Source organism: Chlamydotis macqueenii, chromosome 1, assembly GCF_036417535.1.
Source record: "Chlamydotis macqueenii isolate bChlMac1 chromosome 1, bChlMac1.mat, whole genome shotgun sequence".
Classification (NCBI taxonomy): domain Eukaryota; kingdom Metazoa; phylum Chordata; class Aves; order Otidiformes; family Otididae; genus Chlamydotis; species Chlamydotis macqueenii.
The window spans coordinates 170,435,042-170,454,752 of record NC_141556.1 but is presented as its reverse complement, the minus strand read 5'-3'; the positions used below and the strand labels follow the sequence as shown (position 1 = coordinate 170,454,752).

Genomic DNA, 19,711 nt, shown 5'->3' with positions numbered 1-19,711 from the left:
GGTTTGAGTGATATACAGGCTAAGGATCAATATTTGAACCTCAAAAGCTAAATATGAGAACCTGAATATCAGCAACCAAGATCCCAAACTGAGACACATTCAAGGAAATAAGACATTGCAATAAATAATGTTTTAATTCAAACAGAACGATCACAGGAAATATAGGCTCTTCATAATTGATCTCTGCTTCTGAGAGAGAAGTGAAATACTTGCCTGATTCATGACTTCAAAACCAGACTGAATACTGATACTGAAACTTTCTTCACTATCTCCATCATCAGATTTAGACAAAATATTGTTGATATGATGAAAAACATTGCTCTGGTGCAGGAACTGGTGATCAGATTGTTTGAACTTGAGACTCCAGCACCTGAAAACACATTTAGGGGACTATGAAACTCTGAATATTGTTTAAAAGACATAAACTACCAGTGAAACTATTAATCAAATTTTTGCTTCTCAAAATATTTTCTATAAACCTTGTTTAGCCCCACTTGGGATCAAACTACACAGTTTTTCACTCACTCTGCCCACCCTCTGAGGGAATAGGGGAGAGCTAATATAACAAAAAAGGCTCGAGGTTTCAGATAAGGACAGGGAGAGATCATTGAAGTTACTGTTATGGACAAAACAGATTCGACTTCGGGAAAACTATTTATTTATTACTAGTAAAACCAAAGCAGGATAATGAGAACAACTTCCCTCCGCCCCTCCCTCTTCCCAGGCTGAACTTAATTTCTAATTATTTCTACCTCTATCCCCCTCCCCTGTCCTGAGCAGCACAGGGAGGAAGAGGGAATAGGGGTTATGGTCAGTTCATCACTTGTCACTTTTTCAACACTCCCTCCTCCTCAGAGGAAGAACTCCTCACATTCCTCCTCTGCTCCAGCATGGGAGAAGGAGCTACAGTCCTTCACGAACTGTTCCACCATGTGGTCCTTTTCCACGGGTGCAGTCCCTCAGAACAGCTGACCCAGCGCAGGTCCTCCACAGGTCTCCTTCAGGCATCTGCCTGCCCCAGCATGGGGTCCTCCATGGGCTGCAGGTGGATCTCTGCTCCTCCGTGGGCCTCCATGGGCTGCAGAGGGACAACCTGCTCCACCATGGGCTGCACGGGAACCTTGTCAGGAGTGACTTTATTCCTCCCCCTCCTTCTTCACTGACCTTGGCATTCATAGCTGTTCCTCTCAATAACTTCTTCACAAGCTCAGGCAGACGCCCCTCAGGTTCTCTTCACATCTCCTCTCTTAACTTCTTGCAGCTGGGTTGGGCCAAGGTGGGCCCAGTCGGCTGCCCGGCAGGAGGCCAGACAGTGAGAGCCACGAGGCCCACAAGGCTCGTGCCTCCCCCTCTCTGCCTCCGCTTCTGCTTCTTCACTCCTTTTTTTTCTCCCCCCTCACCCCCGCCCCCACCCCAGTTTTCCCCTTCTTAAATACGTTATCAGAGAGGCATTATCACTGTTGCCAGTAAGCTTGGCCCTGGTCAGCAGTGGGTCCACCCTAGACCTAGCCAGGTCCACTGGTCAAAGGGGAAACTCCTAACAGCTTCTCACAGAAGCTGCCACTATAGCCCCCCCGCTACGCAAAACCAGCACAAACCTTTAACTTCAAATTATCAGATCTTAAGTATGTATTATTTTGAGGAAGGTAGGAGTAAACTCTTCTTAGAATTTTAAAAGTGAACATAATCATTCTTATTCAATTTATATCTTTTAGATAGATACACAGGAAAAATTTCAAACAGTTTAAGGATACTAGTCAGATGACACATTTCTGAGCAAAAGCTGTTATCCTACCACGCACATACACACAGATGCTACCATATTACGCTAGAATATGTTTTGGGTTCGTGATTTCTTGGGTTCCCCCCCCTCCCCCATAATGGATACAGGGGCAAACACATTTTTCTCTACAAAGTCTTTTCTATTAATATTTAAATGTATAAGCACATACATACATCTTTTACATGTGTCTTTCCTATGTGTAAGTGTAGACACGTTCCTTTTTGTGCAGGCACATAAAGTTGTTTTAGACTTCCTATCTACATTGCAAAATCTTTTCATCTATAATGTTAAAATGTTTCCAGTCTTTTAAGAATTTTCTTAATTTGTGCTTACCTTAAGGCCATTTGCTGTAATGCACTACCACTGGGAAGAGACATCATAAGATCAGAGATTGTCTGGAGAAGGCGATGAAAAGTGTGGGGTAACGGGTGAGCTGCTTCGCCAGCAATCACTATATCTGACAGAGGATGTTCACATACTCTTGTGTCTTTTTCCTAAGATGCAAAGCAATTTGTATATTGTTAACAGACTTTGAGAGGAAAAAAAAAAGGTTAAATAAGCAGAAATCAAAACATTTATGATATTTAAGAATAACTGCAACAAGTCTATAATGAATGTGAACTTCAAAGCGGGTCCTGTCAGAGAATTTTTACAGTAACAAGTTATATATGAAGACGGAACAAGGAATTTGAGAAGTATACTGTGTACTAACACAAAATTCTCATGATTTAAAGATGTGAAATGTTACATTGCAATAATTCGAAAACAAACAAACTAGAAAAAAAAACAACACATTCTAGCTGTTACCTTTTCTGAGCAGCAAAACCATTACAAAGTTCCTAATTAAGCTAACGTTATCAGCTGCTTTATTTCAGTAGCACTGTGAAAATAATGATTCTTAGTTCAGGTGTGTCAGTATCAGAACAGCTGTGAATTGGGAGCCAAGATCCACTGGGCAGTGGATATGAAGGTAATGGCAGAGGACCAAAGAGGATGAGGGCCAGCAAAGTGTGTTATGGGAAAGAGTAGCAGAGAAAGAGAAGGAGGTTCTGATCATGATATCCTACTTCAGAAGGCAGGGAAATACTCATCTATGAAGGATACGAACCGTTTCCTCTGCTTCTTTTTAAAAAGAAAATCTGATCCTGCTTGAATCATGGAACTCCAGCTCCATTGCCCTCAAGATACTGATATCCCAAGCCAGGTTCAAACTTATTATTTGAAATCCTTTTAACTGTCTATGTATATACTTGCAAGTAGATTGCCCACAGATCTCAATTGCTTGAATGCCTAGACATGATATAGTGTCATTTGAAATGAATTTTAGGCACACACTTACCTAGACAAGAATCATAAAGCCAGACATTTCTCTTATTTTCCTGGAGGGTGTCATGTGGTAAAGTGTACTCACTGTATGAAGTATGAGTCTGGGATTGAATTCTACACTAAATATAATCAATTATTCAGAAGAAGTTCAAAGCCTAGGTATTCCCCTTCCCCTCGAGGATCCTATCTACAAAGACAGCATCCTGTTCCCCCCGTCCCCTCTGCAGCTTAGTAATTCCTGTATTTCATTTTGCTTTAGCAAGGACATTGCCCTTGAACCTACATCCTATACACTAAACCATTTATGGTTCTAGAACCCTATCCCCCATTTTTATGGAATTCATCACTGGGATTTCTCACCCTCTTCGAGTATATTAAAATATGTAAAAATATTTTACATAAGCAAATGAATCCCAGCTGGGGAAAAGCACCAAACTGCCTTTGATTTATTACATTGTGTATGTGTATTTACATGGGTATTTTTATCATATGATCAGACTACTGAAGGAAGATGTTGTGATTTGAATATACATCACCCGAGTTACATTTAAGAATTAGCTGAAAACTGCTGCCAGTTTCTTGTATGCCATAAAATTATTCATCCTGGCCAAGTGACCATGGGAAATTTTTTAAGTCTCCCTTCATTGTAACAAAAGAGAAGCAGCATTCCCAGTAGAGCAGAAGTGGCATATAGAATCATAGAATAGAATCATAGAATTGTTAAGGTTGGAAGGGACCTTCAAAGGTTATCTAATCCAACCCCCCCACAAGAAGCAGGGATATTTTAACATTCCTTTCTAATGTCCTTCATATTTCAGTCAGTAGTTATCCAAATTACAGCTAAGACAGTGTTTGTTATTCGTTTATATAATAGAAGTTTTTATTTTGGAGGCTGACCAGTAGGAAAACATTTCCTTCACTCTACCAGGGCTTTTGTTGTAGAAGCTGAAATTATTATAAGTCAGAAAATTGTGGGAGGAAAGCCCAGAAACAATATTCAGAATATAATACATAGAGCTACTGCAAATCACCTTTAATGTATACATACAAGAATCTGGTACACTTGAAAATAAGTAGAATTATAAATCTATATGTTGATACAGTAACACAGAAAAGTTGATATCCCACATAAAATTTAAGACAAGATTACAGTTGCTTTGAAAACAACTGTAGCAATGTATCAGGGCTGTAATGTCGAAAAAACTCATTTCAGAACTTGTCATTTCAAAGCTGGATTAGATTTGAAGTGATAAAAATTACCCTGACTTGCTAACAGGACTAGCATGGTTTCTTGAGCTATTAACTGTGAACATGATAATGTTTTCAATCAGAGCCAAATCCAGAAGTGATTGTATGAAGATACCTTTTGGAAGAGTGCTATGTTAGACTGTATCATTTTACATGCTATATTTTCAGAACTAACTATAGATTTTTCTTATATCACTAGAATAACTATATCTAGTGTATATATAGTTACTTACATATATGATTATATACATACAGTTACTTAAATTAACTATAGATTTTCAGAATTAACTATAGACTTTTCTTAAAGCACTGAAAGACAAAGCAGACCAAACAAGAAAGCTTCTGTGAAAAAGATTTTATCTTCTCTCTCTTCTTTTTGGGGAGCAAAGGAAGAATAAAAGGCAAACAGTAAATTTCTGTTACTGCATTAGCAGCACGCTTGTTTTTTTTTTTTCTTCTTTCCCATCAATAGTCACTAAAATAATGCACTAAAAGACTAATTCATCAGCACATAACATGTGGTGACTTTAGAAGAAAAATTAATTGTATATGACTATCAAAAGAGTTAAATTACAATTTAAGACTAAGAATTTTCATTCCATAATTAGAGTTCTGCTTCACAGAGAGAGAGAGGATTAAGCTTTTTATTTCGGTTGTTTTTTTTTTTCTTTTTTTTTCCTTTCTTTTTTTTTATAACACATAATAAAATATTTCTAAAATGATGACAAAATCAACAGAGATACTGTATTTATGAAAGGAATGCTGAACCTCACTTACTTGTTCTGCATTTTCTTTATTTGATTTATTTTCTTCATCCTCCTCTTCTTCAGGCTCTACAGGTGCAGGAGTCAGGGAAGCCACAAAATGCCACAAAATATCATGAAGAGAAGTTGTTTGAATGACATTACAGAGAAGCCAGTTGAAAGCCTAAAATAAAATACACACGAGTTATCAATTGGTTAAGCAAATCTGGAGTAAAACCATTTCTTAAACTATTTATGTAAGGAGGTGCACTGATGCTCTTGGACAGGCAAATAATAATGGAGAGGTCTTTAAGTAAGGCACATTCCTCTGTAGCTAAAACAATTTATTAAAATGACAACTATATTACAGGGGCATAGCAAAGTAATTCACAAGTGTCAAACACAAAAATGAGTTCTTTGAAAAAAAGCTTTCAGGATGAAAAAGCGAAGTTCTTACGTATTTTCAGAGTTTACTACAGGATGAGGTGGCAGCACTCCTTACTATTCAAATTGGTTAAGAAAGATCCTTTTTAATATAGAAAGCTATAGGCTGAGATTTGGTTTCCTTCTTTGGCCTCTGCCACTGACTGACTTAAAACAATTCAGCCACTTCCAAAAAATCACCATAGTGGAGAAAAAAGGTTTTTAAAAATTGTAGCATTCTTATATTCCTCTAAAAGCTGCACTGCTTCTGCATGTTGACATTTGGAAATTTGACGGGTGGTCTTAACAGCAGAGGTGTGTTTTTCACTTTGTCTGAGGAAATTCACCTATATTTTCACATGTTACAAATACGCTGTATACAGAAGTTCAGAAGAAACTTGTATAAAAAAATTGCCTCAATGAGGATGTCTCTGGCAGCTTTTATCGGAGCAATAGATCTTTTGCTTGCTTATTCACTGCTTACATAACATGGGTAGCATTCACTCATCTCAGAAGGAAGCTGTGAAATATCTAGGTACTAACAGCATCAAAACAATTCTAAAGAAAGAATACACACTCCAAGATTTGAAAAAGGAATGGCAAGTAAGACCAAGAAGATGCTGAGCAAATCAGGAGAAAACAGTATTTGTATAATTGATTTTTGTAGCCTTAATAATATTCTTTTATCAGGTATTTTCTACCCAGTAGATATACTATTGAAGAAGGCTTACAGGCAACAGTTTTGCATTCATAACTTTTAGCGTTAATAATACAAGTGAACTTTCAGAATAGGTTTATTGCACATCACAACATAATTTCTTTCTTGTTTTTTTTTTTTTTTTAATCTATATAAAAATCCCTTAAAAGAATTCAGAGATAGACTTTACAAATGTCTTATTTTAATCATACAAGATCCATTAGTACATTAATACCTCCATGGCAAAGACTCGGCAAGCAGATTTCCGTAAGGCTTGTTTCATTGCTATTTCAAGTCCTTCAAGATCATGATGCTGGATTACAAATGCCAGTACTGGCCACTGGAAATTTCTCTCTCCTTTGGAAAGAGAGCTGTGGGCGGAGATTAACCGAGAAAGTTCAGGAGATGGATGTCTCAGGAGAGAGGACCCCACTTCTATTCAAAAGCACAAAAATACGCATATGTTAGATTCTTTGCGCATTTCAATTTTACAGCCACAGTAAAAATAAAAAATAATAGAGCAATTTTAGAACTGATAGTTTTGTTGATTTTTTCTATGAGAAAAATGTGTTTTAAAAAAAGCAAGATGGAAGAATGATGCTTCAACTGAGAAAGAAAATACCACTTTAACTTTTAAATCAAGCACAAAACATGCACCACAAATTTCACAATCACGGTAATTCCTGAGCTGTTCTTACACTAATCCTGCACAGATTACAAACAGTTAATGTTTTTTAATAAATAGAAATAAAAGCCACTACATGTATTAAAAAAAAAAATAAATATATATATATATATTTGTCTACAGTTTCCAAGAAGAACTGCAAATCCAATACTATATCCTTGAATATTTTTTCCCTGCTTCTGATATCTGTGCTCTTACCCGCGTCTCCACTGTTGACTCGTCTCCTAGGGATTGCCTTTACACGTGCTGGCAAAATTGAGTGCTGTTTGTCATATTCTGATGCAACAACTGAATATGATCTTTGAAAGACTGTACGCTTCGCAAGATCTGTATCTGTTATTGGGCTGGTTTCCAAACTGCAAAGAAATCAATGAAGTTATACACTTGTTCATGAATATATAGAATATACTTGAACTATCCATAAATATTAAATAAAGACACATGCATTTCATGACAATGCTACTACAGCATAAAAGTTTGTCTTATTTACCTAATAACTGTTTAAATGCTGGAAAAGAAGGAACATGTATTAGAACTACACATGGTGAAAAAGCATGCAAGTGCTTTATAAACAAATGTAATGATGTCCATGGTAAGTTCCAAGAATTTAGGTATTTTTTAGAAAGAATACAAACATTCAGATCATGCCTGAATTTAAGTTTCAGACCAAGTTTTCCCTGAGAATGCATGTGAAAACACCTATGGAGTGAATTTTTAATACGCAAACCAACAGAAATCTATAACTTTATGTGAAGTACAAGTTTGTAAAATCATTAGGCTTAAAGCCAATTTTCAATTACTATGCCTCTGACATGTTTTACTCCTTACCTTCAGTGGACTTACAGTCTGCAGAAGAATCCCAGCTTATGCTGTCCCTACAGGCCTCAGGAGACCATGGTGTCCACAGTTTTAATAAAGGAATATACCAATACGATGCACTCTTAAGGAGTTTTGTTAGAAAAGTTCTATTTCTGAAAAGACTACATTGTAGATTGCAGTATTCCAAACTGTTTTTGCAGTCAGTATGAAATATAACAGATTGAAATAAAAACATTAAAAGATAGTTTTCTATTCATTACATGCTCATTATAATATGAGGAATCACTGTTTGACATCTGAAAACACCAAGCATCTAAGTTGATTCTGGACTATTATTAAGTAACAGTAAGAGCCTTTTATTCCCTGGCAAAACAAAAATAAAATCCGTAATTGCTTGAATCAGATAATAGTAAACATAATGAGAGAACCTGATAGAAGCCATCTATCTTGGTCCTAGACACCATTAAGTTGTCATTTCTTCAGTGACATTTTATCTTCCCACAGAAAGAAGCAGCAGTCTTTGCTTTGAAAAATATAAGGTAATGGAATTCCTCCTGTTCAAACTTCCTTTCAAAAAGGCCATTAATCTGCACTACAGTCAGTTGTGTTAAAGAACTGCTACATTTTCAAGGAGTTCTCAACAGCTATGGTCCTTGGACCATTGCTCTTTAGATCACTTCTTCAGTTCTGGAGATTCTGGAAAAACTGTATCTGTCTCCGTGTGGAAATAAGCAAGCCTGGAGTAAGGACTATGGATAAATTTCCCTGAGGTATGCTAAGAGTCCTCATCAACTTCTGAACAAACTTTTTGTTGTAGTCAGGTTGTAAAATCAAGACCTTTCTAGAGTGAAGCAACTGGTTTGCATTACAGTTAAAAGTTTCAAATCCGATTTGCAAACTTGTACTGCTAGCGGTTGAAAATACTCAATATGCTATGATTCACTGCAGATATTTTTCTAACTACAGCTTCATAAGTTTTTGGTTTTTTCGCTGACATTTCAGATCAATGTTTTAGCTACTTAACTACAGCAACATTTTCATTTTTTTTTTTTTTTTAAATTGGTATTGTTCTAATGCTTTAGCATTTGTATGCAGTACCTAGAATTACAAGGAAGTACCTTGGGGGCATAGATTTCATGTTACTCTCTGGCTCTTCAAAGACATTAGGGCTTGCATCAGGAGTAACCGAGATGTACGGTGCAGGTACTGAAGTTGAGCGCAGGTACCTCATCTCATCCTGGAAGAGGTTGTCATCCTGGTATCCAGCAAAATTTTCATGATGATGCCTACATCAAATTAGATTTTAAAATCAGGATTAAGTATTATACATTCCTGAAACACACATACACACAGAAGTCTTTTGCTAACATATTCAGCCAGCCAATGCTATTCATTTATTCCTCACCTAATGCATTTAAACTAGTTGTGATTTTCAAGTGTTAGTGGAAAAATATAATGGCATTTTCAGTCATCAGGGAGTGGGGATCACCCTTAGCTATCTTCTATTTCCATTTTGTATTTTAGGCCCAAATGTCAATCCATCATAAACCTGAGACACTACAGTGAAATCTACTTGGAAATATCAAGTAAGTACAAGTTGTCTAGTTTCCTTCTTACTATTTTTAACTGCGAAGAGAGAAAAGTAGCACATATGTCTGCTACTAACACACAAAGTTAAACTCTTAAGGAAATTCTAAATTCTTGGGTAGCAACTAAAATACTGTTAAAAAAATATTTACTATGCAAAAACTACTCAGGATATATTTGACCCTTGAAGCAAATACAATTTAAGAAATTGAACAAGATCACGTAAACAGAAGAGAAAGAAGAACAAAGATCATAAAGAACTGGGAAAACATGTATTTTTCTATGTGAGTTTTAGTTTAGTTTATATACACATTTTTAGCCAACACTACAAATAGATTAGCATTAAAATAAATATTCATAAGCTTCCTTTAATTACCTTGCTAAAGTCTGCAGATAGAGACATGGCATTTTAATGGGAAAGTCTTCAGAAATTCCTTCTTTAACACTAGGAAGTTGAGATTGGAATGCTTTTGCAGGGTGATAGCAGAGGATACTGGGCTCAGCAGCACTACTCAGCGACAGTAAATATAGTGCATTGGCTTTAATCACTTGATGAGCTTCCATAGTTGGCAAGGCACGAGGAGTCTTAACTTGCATTGGTTTTCTTCTAGATTGTTTAATCTGGAGAAATTAAATAAAGGTATATTTAAATTATACTTCATCACAGGAAAAGCTGAAAATGTCACTTATACTAAAGTTGCTTCATTCCTCCTGTTATAAAATGATATTTTCTATTACAAAATGGCACTTCTATTAATTTCATAACTTCACAAACTTTTAATAAACTGCAGAAAATTTTCATGTTTGCCTCAGGATGAATTTTGTGTGCAAAAAGCTTCAACAAATTTATCTGCAAAAATAAGTTCTTCTGCTTATCTTAAAACGTCAACATATTTGTATACTTTAAGCAAGAATTTGAAATTGGTCATGAAGACCAATAAAAGAACATCACCTTTCGTACTATTCCCATTAGAAATTGCTCTAGTTTGCCCAGTGTTTGGCATCTGTATCCAGTGATCTGGATGATTAAAGAAACTGTATACATATAAAGTTAAAACAGTGCTAATTATTTCAGTAAACAAATGAAAAAAATTTCCAAGCTAAATAAACTGACACATACTTAAAAAAAATAGGTATTACATTCTATGTTGCAGTTCTATTGGGATAAAAAAATAAAATTACACTACAAATTTCAAAACACTACTGTCTGAAGGGAAGACATTTGGTCAGAAGTAATGAGCAAAGTTTCTATCTTATTTTAAAGCTGCAAATGACGTAAGTGGATATTCCAAAACCTTCCAAAACTCTGAAGTTTTGAATTTTTTAAACTGGCCCTACCTTGTTTTCGAGTTGTGAACACAGTACTATTAATCAGACAGAGAGCTAAACATATGAGAAATAGATAAGAATACCTTCTCTCTTGCTGCTGCTTGCTTTTCGCGGAGATATTTTTCTCTGCATCGATCACAAACCAAATACCAAGTGCTTCCTCCAATACCACCATCGCCACAATTACCAGCCCATCCTCCACAAAAGTGCCCAATGCTATTATAACCCTGGCCACCTGCGTAACGGCCACAACCTACATTGAGGAAAAAGATGAAAAAAAGTTGCTTCAAAATATTATCATTATATTATTTATTACTGTAAAAGAAGGATGGAGAGGGGAAAGGAAGATGCATGACTTGTCCTAGCCTAATTTTCTCCTTTTCCATATCTCTGAACTCATTAAAAAAACAAGATGCCTGTCCATGTGTCCCAACAGTATCCAAAGTATTCAAATTCACTCTAGTTCACAAGTTTTTCTTATGAACTTGTCCAAACCATCAACGGCTCCCTATTCAGACAGTTAAGTGATAGTAAGGTCAGTATTATATGTTAGCCAACATTATTTATAGTTTAATAAACATAAAAAACTTACCCTCTATCTAACAAAGTTCAAAAGGGAATGAAATGCATTCCTTTCCTGATTACTGCTTCTTAGAAAGATTCAGGGCACTGATAATTGCTGAATAATAAGGCTCTTTAATTTTCTTTTAACTTCACATACAGTGCTAAAACAAGCGCATTCAACATCACTCTAAACTGACAAAATAGTTATGTTTATAAGCTAGAAACCACAGAAATAATTTTGTCTTTAACAAGGCTACTCATTACTAGCTATATTGTAGCTCATCCCTTCTATTAGTGATCCCTCTTCTAAAGAAAACACAACATATGCATCTTTCCAACTCAGTTGACTAGCTAGATAATGCCTAGCTAGCACTGATTTTTGTAATTTTCCTTAAATTAAACAAACTCCTGAAAAAAAATTCAGAGCATCACATAAAAGAGACTAAAGTGCAGATTCGAGCTGTATATTGCAATACAAATCATCTAGAGACTTGAATGGCTTTTTAAGATACATTTTAAACAAAACAAAACAAGGTCGCTGATATCCAGTGCTGATACAGCAGATACATGAAAGTTTTCTACTATTCACAGTAGAACAGTAATAGAAAACTTTTGTCAACATAGAAACTAACTAACCAATCTCATATTTTTTATTTTATTTCAAATTTTCTCAGCATAGTTTCAAGTCCTGAAGCGTAATAAATGGCATGTTTCTGAAGAGCTACGGTAAAGTCAGGTCATTATTTTAGCCTTGTTTCAAACAACTTTCTTCAGCATCTTTGAAAGCTTACATCCAAAACTACTTAAAATTACATACACAAACATTGAAATAATTTGCAAGTAAGCACATGTAAGTTTTAATTTAGCTTACATTATGAACTGTGTTAAAATGTTAGACAAGACAGGCTGACACATTTTCGTAACAGTAATTAATAGCAAAACGTGTGTGTGTAATATATTTACAGATGGACATGGGAATTAAAAAATACATAGTCTTACCTGGATGAGCTTGTCTCATGTGGTAAGTCACTGGATACGGATGGGATTCTCCACACAACTCACAGATGGTGTCTTTTTCAGGTCCTCCCACTGCAAGCTGGGCCATCTCGCCAAAAAGATTTCCCCTTGGTCTAGTCTCAACCTTTTCTTTTTTCTTTTTCTCTTTTTTGTTTTTCTTGTTATCTTTGTCACTTTCCTTCTTCTTTAACACTGCACAAGAGCCAGGACTCGGAAAAATCATGTTTTGGGAAGCTGCTTTAATAGTTGCTAAAGAAATATCTTCCCAGAAAGCTACTAAGTGCTGCAGTGTTAATGGAAGAGGAGACTTGGATTTCATTGTGTGATGACTGGATGTTTCAAAGGAGGTAGTTTCAGTTTTTCCATCCTCACACTTTTCATGCAGAGGTGGTTCTTTTAACATTGAGAGGACTTTGTTTTTATTGATGCTACCCATTTTAGATATATCTGGTCCATGAGGTGAGATGTTGAACATGTTAAGAGCAGATGATATTTCCAACGAATGTCTGTTTTTCAACTTGGTTTCTTTTTCCTCTGCAGGTTGTTGAGTAAGACTGCTTCGTATCGGTGCATGCTCTTTGGACAGCTCTGGATTAAACTTCAGAAAAGATGAACAAGCCATAGCATCATGAACTATCCCTTCATGCCAAAGAAATGCAGCAAATACAGCTCTAGCACACTCTGCAACAGAAGGTGACATTGCTTGCTTGGCAGGCTCTACAGGCTTGGAGCCATCTCCTTTGAAAAGAAAGCTGGATTTTTCCTTTTTGGGTCTTGTGTGCCTACCAGCACATTTACGGCTCACTTTTGGAGATGCTCTCATGTCTTGCTCATCTTTCAGTGGTGCTTTTCCTATACTAAAATGAACTTTATTAGAACCATCGTCCAGACTTCTGAATTCTGTGTTGTCTTCACAGGTGCTATCTGTAATGCTGTTAGTCTTTAATGTACTTGAAGTACATACTTCAACTACCTCACTGTGAAGATTTTCTTGTACAACATGAGGGGAAGGAGCTCTATTTTCAGTTTCTGTAACAGGTTTTCCATCTTTTGCAATAATTTTTGGTTTGGGTGAAGTGGACCTCCCCCTTAAGGGTTCTGTTAGAGGTACTTTCTTCTTGCGAAGAGTATCTGGATCTAATGTGTAAGAATCTGATTTGGAGCGTTCTCGAGGAGGATCAAGCTTTGTTTTTACAGGGGATGAACCTTTCTGAGGTAGAGTTTTGTCGTGGGGCGATGAGGATCGTGGAGAACTAGCACCAGATCTAACGGTTGTAAGTGTCTTTGTCTTTGGAGAAGATGACCGGGTTCCTGGCCCCGGAGATTCAGCTCTCAGACAAGTAGTTGTTCTTCCATCGGTTTTTAGTGTTTGCAAAGTGTTATGATTTGGAGACAAAGACCTGCTGTGAGAGTCTGAACGCAATTTTGCAGCATCTGATTTCAGCATAAGAGACTCACTGGCAGATAAGCCTTCTGTATTCCTAGGTTTCTTCTGGTCAGCAGTAGTTCTATTCATTCGCACATCAAGCTTGGGTGACCTGCTGTCAGCTCTGTGTTTTGATGACATGTCTGATTTTCCTGCTGGAGAAATCGGTCTAGCAGCTCCTGTGAAATTCATTCGGTCACCTGTTTAGTATATTGTATAATTAAATTATTATATTTTGACAGTGATACCTTTAATAATTAAAAAAAAAAAAAGGATTAAAGACCTGAACACAAGATAAAAATCAAACATATGCTTCTGTTCATATAAAAAGGAAAGGAAATACAAAGGGATTTTTTTTACCCTAGGATATTTTCAATACATTTCTTCTCCTAAAGATACATACAAACAAGTGCTAGGAAATCTTTACAGAGAAAACATGACTACGGAGGCATCAAAAGGCACAGTTCACTACTTCCACAAAACACTAGTAAAGGAAGCACAATTTACATCCTTAGGTAAAATGCCAGGAGTTAACTAATTTTACCACAGTACGCCAGCCTGACTACAACAAGAGACTTGCAGAAAGATCAAATGTATTACCAGATTTATTTTCTTTAATGCTCAAAAGTCAGAAAATGTAAGAAGTAAATACAGCTATAAAGCAAACTGAGGCTTACAAACACGCTTCAAACAATTCACATTGATAATCTGAGGTATCGACCTTTTAAGACCACAAACTGTCAATGTGCTGCTACCAGAACACAACCTACTAAAAAAACCCCACCTCTTTCAACCACTAAGCTAAACCATCAGCTCTGGTCTATGATGTCCTCTTATTCTGATGCACTAATTTATTGTTCTGTGCACACTGAAAGCTATAAAAACAATAGCTAGCTTAATACAAACACATATAAACCAAATATATGCAAATAAGTAGCTCATTAAAGGAATCTGCTTCTAATAATTCTGTGAATACATTCAGTCTCTCTCGTGGAATTGTATTTTGAAAATTAAGACAAGTAATGCTGAAATTATTGGCAAGCAAGTTGTGAATTAAATATAATGATCTCTCCACAAAGCATTACACTACAAAGTCTTGAATGTAAAGTTAAGTCCTTCTGATTTGAATAGGCTTCCATTAGTTAAAAATGAAGAAGTTTCTCTAGTAAAGCTTGCAGAATTAGGTCACAGTACTTTTTATTATTTTACTTTTCTAGACACTAAAAGGTTATTTCCACTCACCTGGGCATATTTTTGGGAAAACAACTATTTGTTGAAAAAATTAAATTTCAACTAATCAGAGAATACTGGCAAATTTGGACCCTGATTTCTAATGGGAACAGAAAGGATAGGCAGTCATCTTGTACCCAGTACCTTCAGTATTTACTTAGAAAGTAGGAAATCTGTGTTTGCTTCCTTCTGCATTATGGGATCTGAACCCACTCGTTTCATTTCTCAATCATGAAGCCTTGTACCTATGCTAGAAAAATACACAGAAGCATGAAGTGATCTCAATTTTTCCTAATATTGCCTCTCACAATACAAAAACAAATGTATTTTTTTGAGCAAAGTCTAGCAACTCAGATGTTTCCTTAGGTTACAAAACAATTCTTATTATTTTGCTACCTCCATATTTAAGTAGCTTATAATAAAACAAACAGCAACAGGAAAAAGTGAAGATAACTATATTGAAATATTTAACAAGCTTGAAGGTTAGGCTACTCTACTGGCTTCCCAGGACACAGAACATGGTAGGAGTTCATTCTTCTCCAGGCAGAAAAGAAATAGTTTGTCTATATTCAGGAACAATATGCCAAATGTAAATAGTAGAACATGAGAACATCTCAAACATCATCTAACCAATTTTGAGAGTCTAATCTGTCTTTATTTTTTTTCTTATGAGCTCCTTATTTTTTTTTTTGGGAGGAGGTGGGGAGAGGTGGGGAGGAAGGGAAGAAATAGCACGGTACATCATGGTTTATAAAATGATTGTACTTGCTGCAAGGAAAAAAAACCCAACTAAGTTGTTTCTTAAATATCAGTCCAAGCATTTCACTCACGCCAGTTCAGTTATTCACCAGTTCTACTGATGAGCTATTTTGAGATGCCCACTTTGTCATATATGAATTCAGAAATGTAAATTATAATTACTTTATACAGACTTTTCCCAGAAACAAACAAATAAAAAGACAAATTTAAGGTCTGTCAGATGAGAAAATACTCTAGTTGGAACCTTTTAGAGAATTCCATATAAAGGAAAAAGAAGTGAAAACATGACAATAGTCGTCTTAGAGGACATAAAACACTGCAAGCCAGTTAGCAACGTATCAAATTCAAAGTATATGCATAACTAGTGAATATCAAGCAGGAAAACATTTAGAACAAAACTGCTTATGAAAGGCACAGTTTAACAGTAGGTTCCAGCAATAAAAAAATATCTGTGCTTTTTAAAAACAAAGGCTGGGATTTGCACATATACAGGTAAATATTCCTAATTAGCATTCTAGACTATCAGCACAAAAAAATTCCCCCAATGAAAAACTGCGAAATCATGTAGCAAACTGCTTTATCTGTAAGCAAAAAAAAATACCCTATATATTTTTTTTCTTCTTCCCTATTTTATTTGCCTATTGTTTGAAAATGGTTGTTATTAGATTAAATTAACAGTCACCTTTCTGTTTACGAAGCTGAAAGAGATAGCTAAAAGCTAGATCACGCATCATGAAGTTGTTGCAACTCAGGAAGGCAATACTGAATGTCTATATCAGGCGAGCTCCCAACAAACACCAGACTTGAACTTTTACTTTCAAAACATTATTTTGCTAAGCGAATGAAATTGAAATTAATAGAAAGAGAGAAAAAAAAACATTTTGAATGTAAAAATCTGAATAACCTTGCTATGTTGGCATGCGTACCCACCCTTCAGTTTGTGAGAGAAGGATGAAATAGCAGAGGCAGGCCCAGCTACATCACTAGTTTTGTAAATACACTCAGGAGAAGCAAGGCAGCAGGATGGAGATTCTCCAGTGGAAAACAGTTGCACAGAAGCAGCACAGATTCAATGGAAAAAGCAGTCAAGAGAAAAGCAAGCATTTCAAATGACAGACATCTCCTTTGTGAAGTATTCTGAATTTACTGTTTAAACTCCTACATTAGTTTTAAATGAGAGAGTTACTTCAAAATGTTTTCCCTGATCTAAATTTTAAAAGAATAAAAGATCTTCTGTGATTTCAGTATTAGTTTCTAGAATCTCAAAATGTAATACGTGTAGACTAGCCAGTGAGATTTATGGTTTATTATAAAAATCAGCAGTATCTAGTTTTGAACTGAACTCTGGTTTGAAATGTGAACTTCAAATCTGTAAATTCAGAGATGGATTATTTGAAACTGCAATATAGCCTTCTAGATGACCAATTCTCACATTCTTTTGAGATAATTAGAGAATATCTAGATGTTTGTGATGGAAAATTTCACTAAACACTGGAAAGAATTAAGAAAAATATATTAAATCCATCAAAACTATCTGTTTTCAAATCTGAAAGCACCTCAATAATGCAATGTTTTGAAAAACTTCATGTATCTAATGTGAACTGCAGTTTCTCAATACTATCAAGAGATATAACCAGCAGTAAAAGAGTTTCTATCAAACAGTATAGTCATGAAAACAAGTGTGTATCAAGCCTTAAAAATAATTCTGCCTTAAGAAAAAAAATGAAGTTAAATTCTGACGTAATCCAAGATAATTTCAGCAGAGTCTACTGACACCAAATCTGTTATAGGCAGAGCTCCAATTAAAACTTGGAGTGAGAAAACAGTAAGGACTTTTAGTTTCAAGTCTATAATTTTACTTTCCTATAATGTTGTTTTTAATTCTAATTCCAGTTCTTATTCCTTCCTTTAGAAAAAAATAAGTCAAATTCTTACTACATTCATAATTTTAAAGAGAATTTGTACACTAGAAGACACTCTGCTTTAGAGAGACCTTTTTCTACAAATGGAATTAGACAAGTGCATTGAAAAATACGTGATTTCAATTCCTGCACAGCTTAAGACATCTTTTTGTCTGGTACTACATTTACTAACTTGTACACAAAAATATACTAAAAACCCTATCTTATGCCATGAGCTGTAGTTCTATAGACTCTACAATGAGAAGGTATTCACACGTTTAAAGTAAAAATTTAATTCCTTAAAACAAGAAAATGATCTATATTTCTCAATCCAGTATTAGCATAGATTTAAGAACCGTATTACCTACTTTGATGCCTACAAATGATTTGAAGAGATACAAAACTACTATATGGCTTCTGAGTAACAGGATGTCACTTCACCAATTTTTAAAGGTAAAATGCATAAAAACCCACACTAAGAGCCCAAAGTAGCAAAGAAACAATCCTAAAAAAGTCAATTTCATACACTAGCATTCCACTTTATGCATAATTAACTGAAAATCTTTACTAAATCCACTTTCCTGAATGCACATTCACACTTCATTCTGTCATTCTATGTCTAAGAACACTTACATTTTACAATATTGTAATCTGGTTTATGTTGAACAATGTGCTACTCTTCAATCATTTCAAGGGGACTGTGGGTCAAAGAGAATGACTTTCCCACATAATCTCCTTGCTGCCTTGGAAATGTACGTCTATCCAGGATAACTGTTCGGCCACAGGGACCAGCTTTTTAGTCAGGATTCCTTCTTTTTGAATCACCCTCAAAGACCATAAAAACTTGAAATACAAGGTAGGTAAGGTCTGTCTCATGTCACATTTGAATGTGAGAGTGTACAGAATCATAGAATAGTTAGGGTTGGAAGGGACCTTTAAAGGTCTTCTAGTCCAACACCCAGCAAGTGGTGTCCCAGCAAGAAGCAGGGACATTTCCAACTAGATCAGGTTGCTCAGAGCCCCATCCAACCTGGCCTTGAATGTTTCCAGGGATGGGCTTCCACCACCTCTCTGGGCAACCTGTTCCAGTGTTCCACCACCCTCACTGTAAAAAATTTTTTCCTAATTTCTAATCTAAATCTACCTCCCTCTATTTTGAAACCATTACCCCTTGTCCTGTGTCGTAGTTCAGCCCCGATCGGACCAGACTACGCAGTCTCTCTCTCACTCCCTCCACCTTCTGAGAGAACAGGGAGAGAAAATACAAGGAAAAACGGCTCGAGGTTTGAGATAAGGACAGGGAGAAATCCTTAAAGTTACCGTCACGGGCAAAACAGACTCGACTTGGGGAAAACTATTCATTTATTTCTAAAATTAGCAGGAGAATGAGACAGGGAACAAGATAACCTCCCCCCACCCCTCCCTCTTCCCAGGCTTAACATTATCTCTACTACCTTCCCCTCCCGAGCGGCACGGGGTGGGGGAAAGGGAATGGGGGTTGCGGTCAGTTCATCATGCGTTGTTTTACGCCGCTGTATCATCGTCAGGGGAAGAACTCCTCGCATTCCTCCTCTGCTCCAGCGTGGGGTCCCTCCCACAGGCCACAGTCCTTCGTGAAACTGCTCCGGCGTGGGTCATCTCTTCCACGGGTGCAGTCTCTCCAGAACAGCTGTCCCAGCGGGCCCTCCACGGGCCACAGCTGCCTTCAGGCATCCACCTCCCCCGGTGCGGGGTCCTTCACGGGCTCCAAGTGGATCTCTGCTCCTCCGTGGACCTCCATGGGCTGCAGGGGGACAACCTGCTCCACCATGGTCGTCACCACAGGCTGCAGGGGAATCTTGGCCAGGAGCCGCATTACTCCTCCCCCGCCTTCTGAACTGACCTTGGCGTCTGCAGCCGTTCCTCACAACAGGCTGATAGGTGTCTCTCAGGATCTTTTTTACATCTTATTCACTTCTCATCTCCTTTCCACTTCTTGCAGCCGGGCTGGACCGAGTCGGGCCCAGTCGGCTGCCTGGCAAGAGGCCAGAGGGTGAGGCCTTCAAGGCCCATGAGGCCTGCGCCTCCCCCTCTGCGCCTCTGCCCCCGCTCAGCTTCTTCACATCTTCTCTTATCTCTCTCTTTTTTTCTGTTTTCCCCTACTTAAATACGTTATTGCAGAGGCGTTATCACGA

At 36.8% G+C, this 19,711-nt stretch overlaps 1 protein-coding gene across 16 annotated transcripts in view; it reads right to left on the bottom strand.

Moving 5' to 3' along the window:
- MYCBP2 (MYC binding protein 2) overlaps positions 1–19,711 on the bottom strand; it is a 197,799-nt gene that overhangs the window by 27,876 nt on the left and 150,212 nt on the right. For 15 of the 16 annotated variants that reach the window (XM_086771604.1, XM_086771620.1, XM_086771654.1 and 12 more), the window contains 9 exons: positions 12,204–13,847; positions 10,724–10,893; positions 9,688–9,932; positions 8,843–9,010; positions 7,104–7,261; positions 6,456–6,655; positions 5,135–5,284; positions 2,117–2,277; positions 214–370 (listed from right to left, as the gene is read on the bottom strand). In XM_086771604.1, the coding sequence (XP_086627730.1) occupies positions 214–370; positions 2,117–2,277; positions 5,135–5,284; positions 6,456–6,655; positions 7,104–7,261; positions 8,843–9,010; positions 9,688–9,932; positions 10,724–10,893; positions 12,204–13,847 (3,053 nt within the window). The remainder of the gene's footprint in view (positions 1–213; positions 371–2,116; positions 2,278–5,134; positions 5,285–6,455; positions 6,656–7,103; positions 7,262–8,842; positions 9,011–9,687; positions 9,933–10,723; positions 10,894–12,203; positions 13,848–19,711) is intronic. The other variant, XM_086771629.1, reaches the window with a different exon arrangement.